At 56.5% G+C, this 23,542-nt stretch overlaps 1 protein-coding gene across 2 annotated transcripts in view; it reads right to left on the bottom strand.

Moving 5' to 3' along the window:
* Nucleotides 1-23,542, bottom strand: part of SCUBE1 (signal peptide, CUB domain and EGF like domain containing 1) — a 137,509-nt gene that overhangs the window by 75,143 nt on the left and 38,824 nt on the right. For both annotated transcript variants that reach the window (XM_025882307.2, XM_025882308.2), the window contains exon 4: nucleotides 9,344-9,478. In XM_025882307.2, the coding sequence (XP_025738092.2) occupies nucleotides 9,344-9,478 (135 nt within the window). The remainder of the gene's footprint in view (nucleotides 1-9,343; nucleotides 9,479-23,542) is intronic.

The following is a 23,542-nucleotide window of genomic DNA, read 5'->3' as shown; positions in this document are numbered from 1 at the left end:
AACCTGAGGCAGGCGGGCTCCGTAGAAAGTCCTGGCTGCCCTGCTTCTCACTTTCCCTCCACCCTCCTGCCACCTTCCCCGCACCCTCTGTCACCTTCCCTCCACCCTCCTGCCACCTTCCCCTTGGCCACCCTCTGTCACCTTCCCTCCACCCTCCTGCCACCTTCCCCTTGGCCACCCTCTTGTCTTCTTCCCTTTGGGCACCCTCCTCTCCATCCACACTGCCCCTGTGGGAGTTCCAGACCCTGATGGCCACCAGTGCCACTTGCCAGAAAATTGCTTTATCTCCATGTCCACCGCAAGGTGCTCAGTGATGGTCCCAAATGGTGGACCATGACCAACGCCCAGGACTGACAGGGTGGCCCATAACATTCACAGCAAAGTCCAAACTCCCGCTGCGCACAGTGTCCTGACCCTCTTGCTTGCACCCACTTCGGGTGTGGTTTCAGGGTCCAGGACTCACGCTCCAACAGGCGAGAATGACCGGCCAGCCGGAGCAGAGCTGAAATCTTGGCTAGCAGAGGACCCCAGGCCAGGCCACCCGGCCTGAAGGCCCAGACTGTGAAGGGCAGCCCGGGGGGAAGGGGACAAAATCCAAAGCAACCACATATGAGGAGTATCAGGCGCGGGGGAGGGGCTCAGTGGGAGCCCCCTTCCCTGCACGGTACAGACGTGACCTGACATCAGCGCAGACCTGGCACCCAACCCATCAGGCTCAGTCACATGGCACTGAGGGGGTTGTGCCTGAGGGCCCTTCCTGCTCCAGACCATCCCAGACCTTGGCGACCAGGACGGGAGGAGGGGGCCCTGTGTTTGTGACCCTGCGGCTGTGTCCTGCACCTCTGTCTCAGATTTCTGCCTGTCTCCACGGCCCACTTCAAGTTGTTTTTCTTTCTTTCTTTTTTTTTTTTAAGATTTTATTTATTTATTTGAGAGAGAGAGAATGAGAGACAGAGAGCACATGAGAGGGAAGAGGGTCAGAGGGAGAAGCAGACTCCCCGCCGAGCAGGGAGCCCGACGTGGGACTCGATCCCGGGACTCCAGCATCACGGCCCGAGCTGAAGGCAGTCGCTTAACCAACTGAGCCACCCAGGCGCCCCTCAAGTTGTTTTTCAAGGTCAGCTGCTTCTGATCCATCTCTTCCAACCAAGGCCTGGACCCAGATGGTCCCAGCAGCCTCTCACCCTTTCCCTCCCACTGCGGCCCCCACTGCCCCCCGACCCCCCACAATTCCCTGTGCCGACTACCCGTCCACTCACTCTCTGCCAGTTGGCTACCTCGGGGGCCACCTGCTCTCAGGGGCTTCTTCCAGCCGCTCTACCTCCCCCGGGCTCCAGCCCCGAGACAGAACGAAGTTCCCCCTGAGCCGAACAGCCCTGTTGGTGCTGCTTGGGGCCCATGCTGACCACCCAGCATGCCAGGCCACACCACGTCATGCCCACGGTGCAGGCTTGGGCATCACAACCCCAGGCCAGGTTGGTGGGCACCGTGGGCGAGGAAGTCCCTGTTCTCTTTAGAACCCCATTTTCATTGCCTACCCGAAGAAGAGTTGAGCCATGGGATAGTCGTGGTTCCTTTAAGCAGTGGGAGGGAGCCCCAGGAGGTGGTCAGGATCTGAGGCCAGCCTGCCCAGATGCCAGCCCTGGGACCACCCCTGTGTGCCACATGACTCTGGGCACAGCCGCACATGGGAGTAGCTAGCACCTCCCTTGACAGTTTCAAGTGGTTAAATGAGGTAATATTAGGGTGACCTTAGGCCTCAGATTGCCCAGGACAGTCCCAGTTTATACCTGCTGCCCCGTCACCGTTAATCGTACCTCCCTTCGCTCTGGAAGCGTGTTGGTTTAGACGCCAACTCACAGAGCCCCCAGTGAAGAGAGGGAGGGCGCCCCTACAATGCGAACTGCTGATTGCCGAGGCGACTACGCGAATCTACATCTAGCAGAATGGCATAGAACCATGTGCACACACAGTACGGACGTCAATTCCCAGGGCTGGTACTGTTCTTTAGTGATGCTGTTGAGGGGGGAGACTGGGTGAGGCGGGCATGGGACCTCTCTCTACTATTTTTGCATTTTCTTATGAATCCGTAATTATTTCACAATAGAAAGTTAAAAAAATCCCATTGTTTTGTCTCCAGCTACACTGGGGTATTTACCCTCACAAACTTATAGATAAAATGAACAGACTCCAACACTATTTCATGTTGAGTTCTAAGAAAATAATTTAACTTAATAGAGGCCATCTTTGCATAATGGAATCATCCGGAGAATAGCTATAAACTCTGAAACAAGCGAGTAGGTTCCCACGAGGCAAACAGCTGGTGCGAAGCCCAAGCACATCACCAACGAGCCCGGAGCCCCCAGTCTCCTACCCATGTGAGTGCGTGGAACCCCCGCTGCCTTCCCAGCAAGACCCAGCTCGAGGCAGCGGGACCGAATGGCTGACACCCGCAACGTCAGCCCAGGTGTCTGGGGACATTCAGCACGAGGACGGACACTAATGAGCATTCTCCCTCGCCCGGAGGGGAGTGGTCGTGTCGGTAACTCAAGTTCATAAAGGTTTTGTGAACTGTAGAGAAAAGAGGCCAGGGCGACTCGGGCTACTTCCCTGAAGAGAAGAGGGAAGTGGGAAATTTCAGGAAATGTCCACCACCAGATGTTTTTGAAACTCTTGGTGCTTCATGAGGCACACTGGGTATAGGGAGCGCTCACGTTTGGGGAACTGTGGGTGGTGCCAATTGAGGAGGTGTCTCTGCTGTCCCTCAGAGCCTCCCCTGGGTCTCACCCAGCCTGGGCCAGCTATGCAGAGGGCTCTGAGCCTGTCAGAACACTCTGCATAGTCTGCCCGGCCTTCGGGGCCAGACTGCTAGAGCGATGGCTAGGCAACCTTGGGCAAGTTCCCCAACCTCCCTGTGCCTCAGTTTCTTAATCCGGAAAATGGGCTCACTATGTGCTAGTGCATGAAAAGCGCTCATTATCGATGTGTGGCACGCAGTAAGCACACGGTAAATGGCAGCTCGAGCCGTCCTCCTCATTATTTAACAGCAAGGAGGCCAAGCTTTCCTATTCCAGGCCCCACCTCCGAGTTTTGCTGGAGCCAGTGTTACCCCTGATGCCAGGTCTTGAGCTTTGTGAGAAAGTGCCAGAGGAATGCGGAGGGGTGGGCAGGCACCATGGTTTCCCAGCTGTGCACTGAAACAGGCTCAGAAGGGCATTAGGCAGAATGTTAGATGCACTCAGGTAAACCCGTGATGCCTCTGCCGGGAGAGTGCCGGCCTGGTGCTGGCTCTGCGTGGGCCTCGGCCTCCCGGGGGCACAGATGCTCAGCTGCCCTGTGGCCCGTCCCCGCGCATCAAACACGGGAAAGGCGGCGGCACAGCAGGGCTTCGGTGTGTGCTCGGCCACGTGGCAGCCTCCAGAGCCACTGGGTCCCTATCACTGGGCTCAGTGCCCGGCCCAGGCCCCACCATTCACTAGCACACGCCGACCAGGAATCTGCCTGCAGGACCCGAGGGTGAAGAGGGCCTGGGCCTGGGGAGCCATCGAGAGCTGAGCACCTTTCTCCTTTCTCCCCTTGTCCTTCCCAAAGGGCCCAACGTTGGCACCCAGGGCTGGAGGGAACACAGTTCCTGCCCGCAAGGGGCTCCCCAGCTGCAGGGACACAGGCATCAGGTAGAAAACTGCTTTCTGCAGCCAGCAACAAGGCGGGGTGGGAGACAGTGGCAGCCGCTGGAGCACAGAAGACGCAGAGCCTGACAATCCTCCCCGGGGTCGGCTCAGGCCAGGCTGTGTGGTGGATGGGTGCTCTCACTGAGGACGGACGGGGAGCGCCAGTCGACAGTGGGGTGAGGCACCCAGCGTGAGGGACAGACACCTGATGTCCTCTTCATGCCTTTTCTCGACTGCCTGTGCCCAGCGGGGGCTTGGCACACTACTCAAAGCTCTACAGCAGGACAGGGGGCTGGTCTGACCCCTGCAGCCCTAGGTGGGACAGGTGCTAGATGCCGGGGAGCTTGTGCTGGATGAACGAGCAAAGCCAGTCATCTTGGCCGGCCCCAGGCATTGGCATGGGCTGCCCTGAGCATGGATAAATCCAGGTGCCAGGGTCAGCAGTTCCCTCCTGGGAAGGGAGTTTCTTGAGGATGAGGACTGACTCCCAGTCTCCCCTCCACCCTCAGCGGAAGCTCAGGCTTCAGCCAGCGCCCAGCATGCACCCAGGCTGGGTCTGCTGCTGGCTGGCTCTGGGGCCCTGGGTGAGGTCATGTCCTCTCTGGGCCTGTTTCCTCATCTGTGATAAATAACAACAACAAGAACCCACGTCTTTTTTAGTTCTCTTTACAACATCTCGTCAATCCTATGAAGTAGGTACTATGACTATCCCCATTTCATAGGCCCTGCAGGCACAGAGGAGTCAAGTGACTTGCTCAAGGTCACACAGATACTGAGTGTTGGAGCTGGGGTTCTGGCCTGGGCAGCCAGGCCCCAGAACGTGCGCTCTTAAGAATGGCAATCCTTGGGCGCCTGGGTGGCTCAGTCGGCTAGGCGACTGCCTTCGGCTCAGGTCATGGTCCTGGAGTCCCGGGATCGAGTCCCACGTCGGGGTCCTTGCTCAGCAGGGAGTCTGCTTCTCCCTCTGACCCTCTTCCCTCTTGTGCTCTCTATCTCCCATTCTCTCTCTCTCAAATAAATAAATAAAATCTTAAAAAAAAAAAAAAAAGAGTGGCACTCCTTCACCGGGCTGATGAGAAAACCATTCTCATGACCACCTCCCCTGTTCAGATGAGAACACTAGACCCCAGGAGCTCTAGATCCTTCTCTCCAGAGCGTGTTTTCTCAGCTCACTATTAGCCAGCAACTTCAACCCTTGCCTAGCATTTAGTCCTTTTTCTCGACTGAAAGCTTCACAGGGGACCATGTCTGCTTTTGCTCACCCTGGGATCCCCAGGGACCAGCCGGACACCTGGCACGCGAATGAATGAAACACAGCCCACAATCACACTGCTGGTCAGACCCACGCCTCTCTGAGCACCTTCTCCTCCTAAATCAATGCTGCTCAGACTGAAAGAAGGAATTCTTCAGGAGGAAAGAGACAAGTTCATCCAGGAGGCAACACCTTCTTGCAACACAGACATGACATAAATTTAAGAATAAAGAGCAGGCACGGGAGAGGGAGGGAGCTAGAAGGTGCTGGCTCCTCGGTGGCCCATCCCCTCTGGTACTGGACAGGCTCCCAGAGCGCATGACCATGAAGGGGGCAGTGCAGGCTGGGACTGGCCCGGACTGGCTGCCCCAGGCTGTTATCGCTTGCGGGGCCAGAGCCTAAATTGGGGCAAACGTGGGCTGTTACGGTGCCAGAACCAGCACCTGGAAGCGCTGAGAAGGAGATGGGCCCCAGGTCACGACAGCTCTGTGTCCCCTCCTGCCCAGGGCTGGCACACAGGAACCACTGTCTCCCCAAATCGAGCCTGAGTTCTAAAGACTGGAAGAAGCTGCCTGCGAATGGCCACCCCTAGGGCGGGCACTGCACTCGCCTGCTTCAGAGCATTTCCCTAATGGATCCCTCACTTGCCTGGGAGGGATCACTGGTCCCAGTTTACAGGCGAGGAGCCCCAGCGAGGCAGGAGTGGCTGTGCTGAGGCTGCGTGGCTGGTGGAGATGGAGAACAGCTGAAAACCTAGAACCCCCAGCCCCAGCCTGGCCAGATTCACGTGCCTTGGGCCAGGGTTTGCACTGGTGCCTAGGACGTGGGGCCACTCAGGAGGGCTGAGTCCCATGCCCTTGTTTCTCGGCCAGGAGCCTAGACTGACCCTGGCTGACCTTGCTCATGCATCCAGTCCCCTCTCATTAGAAGCAGCCTTCGTGCGATTCTGTCTGCTCAGGGGGAGGCTCCGAGAAGCAGGCATTAGGAGGAGTCAGGTGACACAAGGAGTCTGATTTGCCAAACAGCTCTGGACCCATGGGCCAACCCAGAGGCAACAGGGATCAGAGGACACTTAGGCGCAAAAGAAGCTGGGTCCCTGCACCCCGGACACCCTCTGATTTTGAGCTCTAACCATCATTACTGTAGTTGATACACAGTCATGATGGGCAGTTGTCACAACCGGCGGAGGCTCAGGAGGGACGCCACGTGCCCGGTCACCCGGGCTGTCTTTACCCGCAGGCGTTAAGGGCAGCCGGCAGAGGTACCGTGCACTTGGCCTGTCCTCTTCGGACTTCCCGCACAGCCTTTGGGGACCCTGGAAATGCTGTCACTTGTCCCTCAGGAGGGGTCCAAGATGCTGTCTGCTGCTTTTTTTTACTGACTCATTGCCCAGATTTAAAAATTGGGAGATTCATGGGGCACCTGGGTGGTTCAGGTCATGATCTCAGGGTCCCGGGATGGAGCCCCACATCGGGCTCCCCGCTCAGCGAGGAGCCGGCTTCTCCCTCTGCCTGCCGCTCCCCTTGCTTGTGCTCTCTCTCTCCCTCAAATAAATCTTTAGAAAAGATTTTAAAAAATAATAAAAATTGGGAGATTCACACAAAAATCCTAGTAAGAGAAGGGACTTCTTTAACCAATGTGCTGGTTAGTGCTGGTTAACAAAGATTAGGTTGAGGCCCCCAGATCTGTGTTCTGGCTAAATCTCAATTGCTGGCTTCAGGATCTGGCTAGCCAGGGCCTTTGGGAAGGGTGAGGCATGCGGCCTCAAGGCTCCACCACACAAGTAATTTGAGGTCCAGTATCTGAGATGCCCTGAAGGCCTCCACTCTGCCCTCTAGCACATTTCCCAGGGCTGCCTTCTGCATGAAATTCAAACTCCTGCCCACACCCTACCAGCCTCACGGGGTCTGGGCCCTGCCAGACTCCCTTCATCCTGGGCTCCTCTCCCCTTGGCTCGCGGTGCTCCACCACCCTACCCTTCATTTTGCTTTTCACCAAAGCCTGGTCCATTCCTACCTCAGGGCCTTTGCACACACACTGCCTGGCACACACCCACCCCCAACTCTTCCCATGGCTGGTCTTGCTGGTCATCTGGCTTCAGCTCACATGTGGCTTCTGCCTACTTCTGTCTTCCTCCAGCCCCTTTCTTTCCTCACCAGCCTCATCACATCACAGCTGAAGGCCCGGGCCGGAGTCCTGACTCCGCCAGTTCCCTAGGGTATGACCTCAGGCATGGCTCCTAACTTGACTGCTTTGGCTTCCTCACCTGTCACAGGGTCATCATATCCCCACCTCACCAGGTCGCTGCGAGGGCCTGGCTCAGAGTAAGCACGTGACCCCACAGCAGCCAGTGTTGCTGCCCCCCATTATCATGTCCCCCCGGACCTACTCTTCTGGCTGATGCTGAGATTTGTTTTGTGGCATCTGTAGCCCAAATGAATGCCTCCAGGCCAAAGCAGGCCCCGGTTACAAACAGGCCACAGCTGTGGTCTCGCATCTTACACTGAGCCGGCTCCCCATTCCGTGCACCCTCCTTTCAACCAGGGGCCTCACGACTTCACCTGGAGCCCTGCTCGTGGGAAAGCTGTTCTTCAAAGGAACAGAGCACATACGGACTGGCTGGAAAAGAGGCTCAGGCCACCCTGGCCTTGGGGACTTTATGGCTTGCTCAGAGCAGTCACCCCGTAAAACCCCCTCCTTGATGAAAGCAGGACCCCCCCTCCCACCACCACCACTCACTCACTTCCCCATAAATCTGCTTCTTATAAAACTCCACTTGGGCGCCGGGTCCTCATTTTGGGCAGCTCGACCCCACAGCCCCACAGCCCCGCAGCTGGGAGGCCTCACGGGTGCAGCTGCGGTGAGTGTCCGGGGACCACAGAGCTTGGCCTTCGCATCCTTCTGGGAACACAGCAGCGTGGGGACTATCAGGCCTGTCTTGTCTCTGAGGAAACTGCCTAAATAAGCACCAAGCACTGAAAGGCGTCCAGTAAAGCAGTTGTGCTTCTCTGCCTTGGGCTTTGTACTTTTAAATATTTTCCTCTTTTCTTTCTCAGGGATTGCTTTCCGGTAAAAAGCACACCCAGCGTCCCCAAGCCTCGCCTTGCAAACCCTGTAACTCTAGTGCACGCAGGAGCCCTCACGCCCGAGGTCCCGTCCCATCCTCCAAAGACCCTGGTGGGTCAGTGCCACATCTCCACTTTGCGCGTGAGGAAGCTGAGGGGTTCAGGGCGGTAGGGGCTTCCCCGGCAGGGAGCCGCAGAGCTGGATTCATACCCACCAGGCCTCTGAGCCCAGGGTTTTGTCCCCACCTTTCAGTGTGAGCCACTCCCTGGTCTCCTGCTGGTGCCACAGTCACAAGCCAGGCCCCTCCCGCACCTCCTCCTTGGGGGCTGGGCTCAGGCTGGGGCCATGTGGCTGTCCTGGCCTCCTTCCCCATCTACTCTTTTTTTTTTTTTTCCCTATTAAACTTTTGTTTTAATGGGTCTCAAAATTCTGTGACAAATTTCTGGCCAAGTTGTTTCCATTAGAAAGTATTGATTTATAAAAAACGGATAATTTAAAACCACCACTCTCATGAGCGCACACACTGGCCGGGCCCCAGGAGTGCTGGCTCTCGCCCGTGTCCACAGCCCACTTGGCTGCAGCACAGAGCCTGCCTCGAGATTCCAGACCTTGCCATTATCTTAAGCAAGATACGCCTCTAAGCCTTCGCAAATGCTGTTCCCTCTACCTAGAAGCCCCTCTCCTCTAGGCATGGGGTCCTGCCTTCTGGCCCACTGTCCTACCTCGCGGTCCTGCTGCCCTGGGCCTAAACTCTGACCACCCCTCCCCTGAAACCAGGGCCCTTCACCTGCTGGGCTTGGCTAGAGGCCAGGTTCTGTCCCAGCCTGGGGCTGTGCCAGGCTACTCCAGCACGCCGGCTGGCCTGCCATCCCACCCAGCATCCAGGGGGCAGCAGGCTCCCGACCACAAGGACCCTCGGCTGGCTGGTGACCCAGTTAACGTGCAGAGACCGAGAAATTGGCACTCGGCCTGGTCAGACCTCCAGCTCACCTTGGGGAAGGGGGACCACGGAGGATGGGGCCCCACTCTGCCTGGCCACAGCCGGCCTTCAGCCCAGAAAGGAAAACAGCTTCTCTGGTCACATCTGCCCATTTGCGGCCCCACCTCGCCTCCACATAAAAACACCGGGAGCACCAACGGCCCTGGTGTAGTGGGCGGTGGGCGGGAGCTGGGAGGAGTTCTGTGCAGAACCAACACCAGAAGCACAAAACAGCCATTCAGGCCGCCACCCAAATTCCCTGCCTGGACCCTGAGGCCCCTGGAATCAAGACGTGGAGAAGGGAGTTTCCCGGGGCCGCCTGTTTCTGGGGGCGTGGGGTGGGAGGCGTGCCTGGTCAGCATGGGCAGTACTCACCGTTGGAGCGGTGGATGCAGGTATGCTGGTTGTCGCTGAGGAAAAAGCCACTGTGGCACTGACACTCGTAGCTGCCCATGGCATTGACGCAGATCTGCTGGCAGCCACCATTGTTGTCCTGACACTCGTCCACATCTGCAAGAAGAGAGAAGGCGACAGGAGAAATCACACCTGGTGCTGCAAGTGGGGTGTGATCCGTTGGGAGGGCATGGATGGGATCAGTTTCCTCAGGCCGCACAGAAGGCACTGCACAGAGTGGTACTACAGTGATACTCCACAGAAGTACTCCTTGGTAGTACTCCATGGTGACACTGCATAGAGTGATACTAGTGATACTCCATGTGGTACTGCACAGGGCCGCACTGCGGTGGTACTCCACAGAAGTACTCCATGTGGTACTGCACAGTGGTACTGCACAGGGCCGCACTGCAGTGATACTCCACAGAAGTACTCCATGTGGTACTGCACAGGGCCGCACTGCGGTGGTACTCCACAGAAGTACTCCATGTGGTACTGCACAGGGCCGCACTGTGGTGATACTCCACAGAAGTACTCCATGTGGTACTGCACAGCGGTACTGCACAGGGCCGCACTGCGGTGATACTCCACAGAAGTACTCCATGTGGTACTGCACAGAATGTTACTACAGCAGTACTCAGATGTACTACATGTGGTACTCCATGGTAATGCTGCACAGAGTGAACTATGGATACTCCATAGATGTACCCCATGTGGTACTCCACAGAGCTACATCGTACAGTGACACTCCACAGAGGTACTCCATGATGGTACTGCATAGTGGTACTGCACAGAGCTATACTACAGTGATATTCCACAGATATACTCCATGTGGTACTCCATAGTACTACACGATAGTGACACTCCACAGAGGTACTCCTTGGCAGTACCCTATGGTATGGCATAGAATGATACTAGTTATACTCCACAGATGTACTCCATGTGGTACTTTAAAGATTTTATTTATTTTGACAGAGAGAGAGAGACAGCGAGAGAGGGAACACAAGCAAGGCGAGTGGGAGAGGGAGAAGCAGGCTTCCCGAGGAGCAGAGAGCCCGACGCGGGGCTCGATCCCAGGACCCCGGGATCATGACCTGAGCCGAAGGCAGATGCTTAACCAACTGAACCGCCCAGGCGCCCCTCCATGTGATGCTTTAGAGAGCTATCCTATGGTGATACTCCACAGATGTACTCCATGTGGTACTCCATGGTGACACTGCACAGAGCAATACTATGGTGATACTTCGCAGACCTACTGAATGTGGTACTGCATGGTGGCACCATAAAGGGCCATACTACCATGATACTCCATGTGATACTCCACAGCAGTACTGCACAGAACTACGCGACAGTGATACTCCACAGAGGTACTCCTTGGTAGTACTCCATGGTGGTATTGCACAGAGCGATACTACAGTGATACTCCACAAAGGTACTCCATGTGGTACTCCACAGCAACACCACACAGAGCTGTACTATGGTGATATTCCATAGTGGTAACTCCACGGTGGTACTCTACGGTAGTGCTCCCTGGACATACTCTACATGGTACTCCACAACAGTACCCCACAGAGTTACTCCGTAGAGGTAGACAGTTACAACGGTTGTAATGCTAGCTGCCCCTCAGATCCGGTGCGACCCGCACCACTCTAGGTGTCTGACCTGTACCAACTCCTTTAATCCCCACAGCAACCCTGTAAATCAGATCCAGGTATTAGCCCATTTTAGAGATGAGGAAACTGAGGTCCAGAGGGGCAAAGTCACCTGTCTGAGGTCCCACCTGGTAGTGTGATTCCCAAATTGTGATCTCACGGATACTGCTGGATTTTCCCTCTCTAGGAAGATTGTGCGAGCTGCACTGTCTCCCCCCAATACACAGAGCCTCGCCAACCAAACTCTAATGTCCCCTCTTTCTTCAATCACACCTCAGATTTATAACCAGTAACACAAGACTTGGCAGCCCCGGAGAGGCTAGAGGACAGGGCGGCCTGCCTTCTGCCTTGCAAACTGATTTCAAAAGTCTAGAGAATGGGGAAGTTTTTAAAAGGCCCTAACCTCCGGCTGCCAAGACAGCTGCAGAAGGTCGCTAAGTGGTCTTCCCACTCTCTGGGAGAGACAGACCTCAGGGCCGACACTCAGTTTTGACCAGAGGCTGCTGGCACAAAGGGTGCTATTGGCTGAAAAGAGGCTTTATGGAGTTCTGGTCTTGAACAGAACAGCATGTTTCAATTACCGAAGTCATAACCCCCTACGCTGTCAGTTTGTTTAATGAAAGAAGGGCTTCTTAAACCTTAATGTGCCATGTCTGCATTGTCACTTTGATAGGCAAAAACATGAAACCAAAAGGCAAGGTGAGCTACTGGCTGCTTCTAGCCAATCCGCTGACCCACAACACACACACACACACACACACAGACACACACACACACACACACACACACACACTTTGGCACTAAGCTTTTTATGCTGTTCTTTTTAACGCAGCCATCTTTCAGTACTGGAACCTGAAGGATGTGAAAATGTCAAGAACCAGGTGGACTGACCTGCACTGAACCAGGAGAGGACTCAGCTCTGGAACGACGTCAGCTGGGTCCTACTGAGGCTTAGGGACAATGGCCCACTTCACCACCCAAGAGACCACATAGCTGCTTCTGAGGCCAGCGCCGAGGCAGGCCATTATCTCCAGCAAGCTCAAATGTCAGCTGTGTGGCGGCCGGGAGGGGGACAGAGATCTGAACTCTAAAAGCCACCAACCGTTACAGTTAAAATGGGAAAGGTGGCTCTTGCTGAGAAGAGACAGAGTGGGGTCCCAGGGGAGCTGGGAAGGCCAGAGAGGGATTATTTTGAAGACCTTTCTCCACTCAACAGAGTCTTACTTAGTGGTGGCTCCCTCAGGGCCCAGGGCTAATGTCACCCTTGCTGGGGGCATCTCCCCTCCCCTCTGCAGTGTCTGCTTCCGGGCATCCCTCCCCTGCCTGCACTAGACCATGAACGGGCTCTAAGCCAGGCGCCAAGTCTTGTTCATCCTACCAATAACAACGTGGAGTTAACGTCCCTCGAGTGTTCATTATGTGTCAGGCATGGGGCCTCCCAAATAGCAACTCACTGCACCCTTGTAGCAGCCCTGAGTGACAGGCTGTGGGACGCCTCCATTGTATAGAGGAGGACACCAAGGCACAGACGACCGAAGTCACTTGAGCCAAGTCACACAGCTGCTCGGAGCGAAGGCAGGACTTAAACCTGCTGTCCGCCTCCTGAGCTCATGCCTTTGCCCACCACGAAGCTGGCTGTGCCAGCAAGCACACTCAGGCTAATGCTACAAAGAACCAGCTCCTCCTAACGTGAGCTTGAGCTGGGTGTCACCTTGAACGTGTCTGTGAAGCCCCGACGCAAATGCAGAGCCAGAGCCAGCCTGCCACGAGTCCCGCACGGAGTGCCCCGGCACACCTGGGGTTGGTCCCGTCCCCCTCCCGGGAACGCCCCAGAGAGGCACTGGTGCTGATGCGCGTGTAATGATGACATCTGCTCTGGGACCCAGTCCAGACCCCCTTCAAATCATGTTCTTTGCTGCTCTTCCCGTGGTTCTCAGAGTCTTTGCTCCGTGCCTCGGCTTCCCCAGCTCTAGCAAAGGTACCATTGGTAAAAAAAAAAAAAAACTGAAACAGATACAGGCCCTCGAGAATTCATGGTGTGAAAACGCTACTCGGACCCCACCATGAAGGAGCTTGCCGGTGCCACCCATCCGACCTGGCCCCTCTCCCCACTTCCCTGGGAGCCAGGAGCCAGAGGGCTGTAGACGCTGCACATTGACAGAACTTCAGTGAGCTGGCCGAGGGACAGTGTTGTTTACACTAGCCGGGAACAATGACTCTCAAACACTGATGAATAATTTGAAACAAATGCAAGGCCGTGTAAACATTTCTTTTCCCCACTCCCAAACGACAAAGCCCTGAGATTAAGCAGGAGGGAAGAGGGGGCTGCCCCCTCTGTACCCGTTTTCCACTGTGGTCCAAACACAGGCCTCCCTCAAGCTGGACAGGAAACCGTCGTCTCAGAATCCCTTTGGGCAGCCTGTGGGCATTACCAACTTCTCTAGGGGCTGGATGAGGGGCCTGATGCCCACTTCATACCCCTCACACCCCGGGGCTCAGGCCCCCAGATGGCACTCACAGTGAAGGCTGGAGCGACCAGCTGGAGGAGCTGGGTCTGCGAGATGGCTACCCACGGGCCTAGGGCAGGATGGGTTGACCTGGAGCACAGCACTATGGGAACTACTTAACCCCCCGGCCCTCCTGAGGGTGGGCAGCCTGGCACACGTTGTTCCTTGGCCCGCGCAGGACTCACAAAACTCTGTGATGAGAGGCCCCGCACGGCAAAGAGGGAGCCTACACCTGGGAGTCGGACAACCTGAGCTCTGGCTCTGGCCCGTGGCAGGTGCTCAGGTCTTATCAGCAGAAGGAAGTGCAGACTGCGCCCTCCAGGAAGCCCTCCTGGAGCGCTGGAGGCACACACAGCCCTTGTCCTTCTCTCCCCTGGAACTGCTCCATGCACGGACAGGCCCCGGTGTGGGAGTCCCACGGCCCCACGCCCCCACCAGGGCCGAGCATCAGGGTTGGCTGCGCAGGGCTGGCAGCCTGGACATAGAGGCCAGTCCTCGCTGCCAGCCGGGGCGCTCAGGGTCTGTCCTCACAGATCTGCGCCAGAGCTCCACCCTGGGGGCAGTATTCCTACCAGACAGATGCTCAGATGAGAAAATGGAGGCCTAGGGAGGAGAAGGGATATGCCTAATGCTATAAAACAGGAAGAAGAGAGATTCGATGCCTGATAAGCATGGATCCAAGGCCTTGCCCTGCTCTTCTGTGATCTGGCTTCTCTCAGTGAGGACGCTTCAAGCCCAATCATGGCAACGAGAAGTGGTTCCCTGGGTGTGTCTGCTTAACACACCACCCCTGACCTTACGTGGTTGTGTCTCCAACACTCCTCGTCTCTGAAGGCTTCCTGGTGCCCAGCAGAATTTGCTCACCCCCTACGCCCAGACTTGCTCTGCCCTGGACCTCAGGCTTGGTCATCCTGTCTCTACTGTGGGTTGAGGAGAGATCCAAGTCTCCATAACACGCCTGCCCCCGGTGGATGGTCAGACTGCGTAGGTGCTAAGTGTCAGCAGGATAAACTGAATGGCACCTGTGTGCTTGGACATGCCAGTGATGGGGAGCTCACTACCTATAAGGTCAGTCCCCTGGTGCAGACAGCCGTCCTGGTTCCTTCTGGGCACAAAGAGGGGGCACGTTCAAGGCTCTCCACGGTGTGCCACTTCTCTAGCAGCTGCACCTACTTCTGCTGTTCTCTGAACATACCCTCTTGTTCACACTCGCCTTCATATGCACACATGCACCTCCTCCTGGGGTACCCAGGAGGGTACCCTCCTTGTCCAGACTGAAGTCCTTGCCTTCGAAATTCACCCAAAATGGTTTTGTTCATTCATTCCCTCTACAGACCCTGAGCACCTGCTATGTGCCACACTCCCCAAGAGCTGCCGGGGCGCCAAAGTGAACATCTCTTGTTAAGTCCCTGTTCACCAAGCTGCTGCTGGACTGGCCCTGAGCACAGAGAACAGTGGCGAGCTAGGCCGAGGAGGGCAGGGAGATTCATGATGTGAGGCTGGAGGACGGAGAGGTGTTGTGGAAGCAAAGTTTTGTGGAAGAGGCATGGCAGGGCACAGATGGGGAAGAGCTGGTGACCCTTTGGGCAGAAGAGGAGTTCTGGAAGCTTTGCGGCCTGCACACCCCCTGTTGAGGAGACCTCAAGGGCTCTCACAAACCCTGGCTCTGTGTGGGTCCTCCTGGCCCCTATTCCCATCAGTGCTGCTGGGAGAAGGGACAGCCCTTGGGGAAGAAGTCAGAGCATCATTAACCATGACGGCCTTGGGCAGAGGCTGAGCCAGTATGCAGGGAGGGCCCTGAGCAAGCCTGTTTCCAATCCGTGCTTCAGGCTCCCTGAGTGGGCTCCGGAAGGGATACGGGGACTGTTCTGTCTCTGAATCCCGCTGGCAGCTCATGGTCCTTCATCTTCTTTTATGGCCACAGCTAAATGAACATTCCCGGAAGTCAGGGAGCTCCTGGGCACAGGGACTTAGCTGCAGAGCAGAGCCGAGGCCCTGTGGGTTTGGGGTAGGCTCCGGGCTCATAGTGGGAAACCCTCTTAATTGGCAACAGAAGAACTGATGGATGTATTGTGGAGGCCAGACCCAAAGCCCTGGTTCTGTGAGGGTCCTGTGTGGCCCTCTATCACGGGCCGCCTGGACCAGCCAGGTCATTCCCCGGAAGGCCCCGGCCTGCAGCTGCCTCCCTACCCTCCCCGCCCTCCCTGGGGGAACGTGCTCCCCTCCTGAACACACAAACGCATCTTTGTGCCATGACGACTGGTTGAGCCCCTGACTCTTTTGGGCTGGGGTGGGGGCAGCGGGCAGGGGTGCAGGGAGAGGAGGGGAGGGAAGGGGAATCTGAGCCGGCTGGTCATGGCCTCAGGGGGCCGCTGGCTGGTGGGGCTGGGGGACACCCTCAGAAACAGATCATCCCGATGCAGTCTGGGAGAAAAGACACATGGCCTCTGCTCTGCGCAGGCTGCTCCCAGCCTGAGGTTCAGCGGCTCATTCGTCGAGCCAACAGCTGAGGGGGGACAGAAGGTGGGAGAGAGACCAGGGGGCCTCACTCCAGCCCTGCCCACCCCCCCCACCCCCCAGCCACTCTGGCCTGAGAAGCCCCCTCCTGCCCCTCCCACACCCGAGCAGTCACCAAGTCCGTCTTTCGGCTTCCTTACGACCTTGCCCCTTTGTTTGCCTCCACGACTGAGGCACCACCCTCCCTGGCTTGGGCCTCAATTCCTGCCCAAAGGCATAGTCCGCATGCTCCTCCTTGACCTCAGGGCCTCCAGCCACCCCTCCCAGTCCCGGTGGCCCACGGTGACCACGCTAATCCAAAGAGGAATGGCACCCTGGCACCACAGACCAAGTCCAAACAGAGTCTCCGGGGTCAGGTGTCCCCACCTCACGCTGCAGCGCCTGACAGGAGGTCTGGATGCTGGGGTCGGGGAGACTGCTGTCAGCTGTGACTCTTGCCCATCTCTGCTGGGTGGGCCCATCACTCACGGGCACAGGCCACCCCCGCCCCCACCAGCCAGCCAGAGGGTTGTGTCTGGGATGGGCCCATGCCCTGTGACGGCCATGGTTGTTTTCCAGCGAGAAGGTTTCCAGAGCTGACACCAATAGGTTGTCGGTTTATCTGGTTCCGGAAGGCCTCTGCAGGCAGGACTGTGGTTTGCCCATGAGGTCTGCTTTTTGGCCCAAGGTGCTAGTGTTTATTTTTATTAATAGCTGGCTATTTGTCCTACTTTGGACCAAGAATCCAGGTTTGCAGTTATTTATAATAACTAAAAATTACTTCTGGATCCAGCTTTGCTTGCTTTGTGTTTCCCACGAACATTTCACGATTTGAAACAGAGACTCTGTGTTCTGCTTGGGCCCCGCCCATGTTTTCCTGGCTGCCAAGAGCCTACTATGTGTCAGACCCCGTGCCTGGCTCCGGCATCACAGACCCCACTGAGGGTCCAAGAACAGAGGTAGAGGCCCCAGCCCATCTTAGGAACCAAACTTGACCTCCAACCCTGACAGCTCCCTGCTGGTCCCTGAGGGCTGAGGCCCCAGCCCTCCCCTGGCCCCTTTCAGAAGGGAGGCTTAGGCAGAAAAGCCTCTTGGCTATCGAACGGCTCTTGCAAAATTGCATTTGATGAGTTAAGTGTAAATAAATGAGAACCAGATGGATTAGATTTCGGGTAAAATACACATGGGTCTTAGAGCTTCGGGGCCTGGGTTCTGCCAGATCCAGGACACTCCCTGAGCTGTCAGAGGTGCTGGCATAGGCAGGGGGGAGGTAAGACTGGGGTCTCCCGGGAGGACCTGTCTCTGCTTCCTGGGTCTGGGCATCAGCTGGGGTCTTCTCTGCGGTGCCTGACTCTCCAGCAGGTCAGCTAGATGCAGGAGACACGGGATCTCCCACCATGGCCCTGCTCTGACACCGAGCCCCTCGGGTTGGGCCTGCATCCAAGCTTAGGACAGGGAGATCAGGCTCATGAGTGGTGGGGTCAGCTTTCCAGACCTTCAAGCCCTCCGCTCACATCCAGACTGGAGGAGCCGGCCCACGACAGGACCCAGCTCCGCTGAAGCTGTTGGCCTTGAGGCTCTGGTCACCTCATCCTTCATCCGGGCCCCACCTTCAATCCTAGCTGCTGCCTGGTGGTCCTCCAGAGATGGGGGAGCAGCACTGATTGTCCCTAAGGATCTGGAGACACCGCTGACCACTCCTCCTGACGTCAGTCTCCGTGAGGTCTCCCTGTGACCTCTGCCCTCAGGTGCTATCCTTGCCTTACCAGCTGGGGTACGAGATTCAGTGAGTAACTTGCCGTGTGACCTTGGGCCAGTCGCTTAACCTTTTTGGACCTTGGTCTCCGTCTTTACAAAACAGGTATAATAGGTACCTTAAGTTGTTTCGGGAATTAAAGAAAATAACGCGGTAAAGCACTCAGCACAGTGCCTAGCACACACAAAGACCACCAATAAATGTTACCAGCTGGTGAGCGAAGCCACTGCCAAGGGCTACAGAGAAGCACAGGTGTGAACTTGCCCTAGGGGACGGTAAGGTCCCTTCCAAACCGGAAGAATGACAACAAGCCACATCCTAAGGGAGCCCTCGGCCTTGCCTCAGCCTTCTGGTCTCCAAGCAGAGCAGCTTCAGCTTCTGGAACTGCTCCCTCCCGACAGAGGTGCTGGCTGGCTCACCACCCTGTCACCCTTCTCTGGGGAACCCTCGCCTATCAGGTACTTAATGTGGGCCCAGAACTGGATACAGAGCCACGTGTGTGGCCTCCTCAGGGTATGGGACAAGCCCCACTCTCTGCACATGCTACCTCCTCATATGTCCACTTATTCTTAAAGACTTCCTTTTTTTTTTTTTTTAAGGATTTACTTATTTATTTTACAGAAAGAGAGAGCGAGCGAGTGGCGGGGGTGGGGAGGGGCAGAGAATTTCAAGCAGACTCCCTGCTGAGCGCAGAGCCTGACGCAGGCCTCGATCTCACGACCCTGAGATCATGACCTGAGCTGAAACCAAGAGTCAGACGCTTAACCGGCTGCACCATCCAGGCGCCTCTCCACTTAATGAGATATGATTCACAGTACTTAAGATTCATCATCTTAACGGGTACACGCCAGTGGTTTTTAGTGCATTCACAAGGTGGTGCGAACACCACCACGATCTAATTCCAGAACATTTCCATCACCCCAAAAAGAAACCCTGTGCTTATAATCAGTCAATCCCAATTCTCCCTTCCCTGCTGCTCCTGGCAACCACTTGCCTACTTTCTGTCTCTATGGACGGGCCTCTTCTGGACACTTTCTGTCAATGGAACCATACAGCATGTGTTCGTTGTGTCTGGCTTCTCCCACATACCAGGACGTTTTCAAGGTCCATCCATGCTGGAGCATGTGTCATTCATGTGGATGCCCGAACAATCTTCTGCTGTAGGGAGAGACCCATTCACCAGCTGATGGACACGCGCCTTGCTTCCACCCTTTAGCTGTTGTGATGCCGCTGTGAACCGCATGTTCAGGTTGTTGTGCGAACATGCTTAAACCCTCTCGGGTGTAGACCCAGCAGCAGCATCAGGTCACACGGTAGTTCCATGTGCTACTTTTGGAGGGAACGTCAAACTGTTTTCCACAGCGGCCGCCCCGGTTCCCGTTCCCATCAGCAAAACATGAGGGCTCCAGAGTCTCCATGCCCTTGCCAACACTTGTTGTTTCCCATTTTTTTAAATTATAGCCATCCTGGGGGGTGTGAGGTGGTGCTGCATTACGGTTTTGATTTGCAGTTCCCTGACTAATGGTGTTGAGCATCCTTCCATGTGCTTGTTGTCCACCTGTGCGTCCTTTTCGGGGCACTGTCTGTCAAATCCCTGGCCCACTTTTACACTGGGTACCCGTCTGTCTGCTGTTGAGTTCTGAGAGTCCTTCAAACATCCCAGATATTAGACTCTTACCGGATACATGGTTGGCAAATACATTTGCATTCTGTGGGCAGTACCTCCTTTAAAACAGCTTTGGGAAGCACTGTGTCCTGGGAGCTGTGCACCTGCAGGCTCTGTTCCCGGGAGAGGCCACCCTGTCCCATGGCTTTACCTGCCCTCTAGCTGCCAACACTGCCCAAACCTCTGGGCCTGCCTGCTCTGCCACCCTCGGGCTCGGACACCAATGGCTGACCCCTAGCCTGAACTTAGATGTCCAAAGGCATGACAAACCTAACCGGGCCCTTGCTGAACTCCTAATTCGACCTCCCCTGAGAACAGAGCAGAACCAAGCAAAGCCTGGCCCTGCCCTCAGCCTTCCCATCTCGGCCAATGGCAGCACGGCTCACTGTCACTTCAGCCACGACACCTGGTAGTCAGCGGGGGTCCCTCCCTTCCCCACTCCCCACATCAAATCCCTTAGCAGGTGCAGTCCTGTCAGCTCTGCCCGCAAATACATCTCCTCGCCCCCGCCCTTCAGGTGCTGGGCCCAGCTCCGCTCCTCTCTGGCCTGGATTATGGCAGTGGCGTCCCCACGGGCCTCCCTCCTTTCGCCCTGGTCCCGCCACCCCACACAACCACCCCTGAGAGTGTCAGCCAGCTGTGCTTTTCCCCTGCCTGGAAGTCTCCAAAGGACTCCTTGCTGGCTTTGGATGAAACACCAACTACCTTCACTGGCTGACGAGGCCCAAGAGAACTGTCCACACCTCGTACCGGCCTCCTCCCTGCTCTGCTCGCCCAACTGCTGCATATGGCGTCCCTGCTGTCCCTTGACCCCAGCTGTCCTGTTCCCATCTGGAGCGGCTCCTCTGCCCAGAATGTTCTTCCTTGATCTTGGCAGGGCTGGCTCCTCCTTACTCCAACCTCAGCGCCCACATCACCTCCCTCAGTGGCGACTGAAAGCTGCGGAGTTGCTCCATCCCGTTGTCCTGCCACACGCCCGGGCCCTTCCATCTCCTTGCTGTCTTCTCTGTTTGTTTCTCTGTCTCCCCAGAAAAATCCAGAGTGCTTGAGAAGGGGGACCATGGCTGTCTTGAGTGTTTCCATATCTCAGGGTTTGAAATAGTGCATGAGGCACATACGCCATGTTTGTGGGCTGAGTGACTGACAACTGCAAAATGTGGTTAGGGGTGGCAGCTCTGGCCCGAAGGCCCTGGCGCTAGGCCTGTCCCATGAGGAATGCCCTGTGTGGCCCTGGAGGGGCTGCCCAGTGAGGCCTAGGTCCAGGATCCAGTCAAGGAAGGCAGCTCCAGGTGAATGAGGAGTGAGTGCTGGTCTGCGGGACGGTGGGGTGGAGGCCATGGGCCCGTCAGGAGGGCGAGGGAGGGCTGATCAGAGCAGAGCTGTGTTCATTCATTCACCTGCTTCAGCCCTGCCTGGGAGTGAGCCCCATCGTGGGGGTGAGGTCAGCATGGAGGAGGAGTGGATGTTCCTCAAATCCTGGCAGCCCGTGAGCTTTGGTGCTCCACGAATGCGTGAAGCCATGCAGGACTCTTGGCAGGTCAGCCCAGCCTGAAGGGTCGTCCTGCTTTGTCAGTGCCTTCATAGGTATGAGGACAAAAGTCTTCAGCTGAAGAAAAGCCCTTCTAAGTGGGCAGTGCTTTAGGAAGCAGGTAGAGTGGGTACGGGTTTGGAGGCAGGGGGACACCCTCCTGAACAATACTTCGTTGACCCCCGTCTCTGCCCTTTCTGGCAAGACCACCTTTTTCTTTCATCTCACGCACACGGGCAGGAGAGGAGGCTGCAGGGGAGGGAAGGGGAGCCACATCCCTTGGGCTCCCGCTCTGTGCCAGGCACGCTCATTTCAGTGTCACCGAGCCTCAGCCCGAGGCAGCGGCAGTGTTATAATCAGGAGCTCCGAGGGGCGGGCGGCCTGCCCGTGGTCACCACACGTCAGTGATAGAGCCAGGATGGGAACAGGACATTTTCACCCCTCCGCCCTCAGGCCTCCAACAGCACAGCTGTGAACATGATCCTGGCTGGACATCTGTGGGAGGCACTGGAATTTTAAAAAATTTCTTTTGATGTGGATAAGAACAGAGGACTGGAAAGAGGGAAGGGGAGGAAAACCAAACAAACAAATCCTGGAACCAAAGCGAGAAGCTCTGAGAAAAGAAAGGGGAAATGCTCTGACAGGATTCTTCGTGAACATCCTCAGAAATAAAACAGGCCCCGCTGGATGTGACTGCCCCGCGGGCGCGTGTGTGTGGGGCGAGCAGAGGGAATGCGCTGCCTTGGGAGATACTCCGTGGAAGCAGGAGCTCCTTGGGAGATACTCCGTGGAAGCAGATGCTCCGTGGAAGCAGGAGCTCCCCGTGTCACCTGCCGACACAGTCCTTCCTGCTGGACTCTGGCAAGGTCAGATGACTGCCTCCCAGCATATGCCTCCCAGTCTTGGCACAGCCTGGAATCCTGGACTGATTCTACATTACAATACACTACAATAAACTCTACATTTTCTTCCACCTTCCAAAGCTGTTGGCTTCTTCCTTCTTCCCACCCGTGCCCTCCACACGTCCGTCAGCGCCATCGGGCATTCTCTGTGAATGTGGGGCCCCCAGCATGTCCCAGGCCCCTGTGGCCTCCTGCCCAACCTGCCAAGGCTTTTTTTTTTTTAAGATTTTATTTATTTAACAGGGAGAGAGACAGCGAGAGAGGGAACACAAGCAGGGGGAGTGGGAGAGGGAGAAGCAGGCTCCCCGCTGAGCAGGGAGCCCGATGCGGGACTCGATCCCAGGACCCTGGGATCACGACCTGAGCCGAAGGCAGACGCTTAACGACTGAGCCACCCAGGCGCCCCCTTGCCCCGGCTCCTTAACCGGCCTTGCTGTGAACTGGCTCATTCCTTCCTGCACTAAGTGGTCCCTCGCTAACAGGCCTGGGTAGGCCATGCAGCCACAACCGGATGAGAAATGGTTTTGTGCCAACAGAGTTGACACACTTGAGAAAGCGGTAGAGAGGCTGGAAGTGGGTGAACGTGAAGGGGTGAGTGTGGGCACCAGGGCGCTTTGTGGTAAAGGGGGGCACTGAGGGTGGCTGAAACACAGGGAAGACCACCATGCCTCCCTGTGGCCACCCCGACCCTTTCTAGCCCACTTGTGGCCACTTCCTTTCCACGGCATTTCTCCCCTCAAGAACCTAGCATGGCTCCCTATCATACTTGTCCAGAAAAACTGCTTTATTTAGAATTTTGAATTCACAAGGAATTCTGAAAATCAGTGACAAAAATGGATCAATAGCCCTACGCTCTAGCTACAGCCATAATCCCAGGCATCTATTTTGTTTGTCTTTTTCATGTGTCGATCTTCTCCTGGTGCGAACGGGTCATTCCGTAGGTGACCTTTGCACCCTTCACTGAAAGCTGAGTCGGGCCGTTTTGCAGGACTTCTCCCCTGCTACTGGTCCAGGAGAGAGGGGACCCCTGCCCCGGCCCTCGGCGCGCTCCTCTCTGTTCCGCCCCATTAATAAAGGTCCCCGTGAGGGGACACAAGGGGACCACTTAGTGCAGGAAGGAATGAGCCAGCTCACAGCAAGCCCGGCTAAGGAGCTGTGTCCTTTCCAGCCCTTTCCGTAGTAGGGGCCCTTTCCTTCAGATGGGTTCCCGGAGGGAGGGTCCCGGGTTAGAGACTGACTTCCTGCTGGGCCTCCTTCATCGGCTGGTTCTGCCACCCCGGGGTAAGCCTGCACAAGCAGCTGCCTCCGCTGGAGTCACCTTTCTCGTGCCCTTGCCGTTCCCCCCAGAGGCCCACCGGTGCTCAGCCACACCCGTCCGTCCATTCGCCCTCTCCCTCAGTAAGGACACAGCGAGCACGCGGTCAAGGCCTGCCCTCGGGGAGCTGGCTGGCCAGCGGGGGAGGGAAGAGGGGCGATCAATGCAGGTGAACCACTGACTGGGGTCTCAGAGGGCTGCAGGACAAAGAGAGTGTGCGTGTGAGAAGGCTCAAGAGGCCATACTCACACAGCCTCAGCCGCGTGAGGACCAGAGCAGGGAAAGGTGTGTTTGCTGGTGGATGCATGCGTGTGCATGTCTGTGTGCAGTGAGGCTGGAGCGGCAGGTGGGGCCCTGGT

This window comes from Callorhinus ursinus, unplaced genomic scaffold (assembly GCF_003265705.2).
Source record: "Callorhinus ursinus isolate GAN/ISIS: 27379988/994484 unplaced genomic scaffold, GSC_fseal_2.0 scaffold48, whole genome shotgun sequence".
NCBI classification, from domain to species: domain Eukaryota; kingdom Metazoa; phylum Chordata; class Mammalia; order Carnivora; family Otariidae; genus Callorhinus; species Callorhinus ursinus.
The sequence above is the reverse complement of the archived record's forward strand: the minus strand, read 5'-3'. Positions and strand labels throughout refer to the sequence as shown.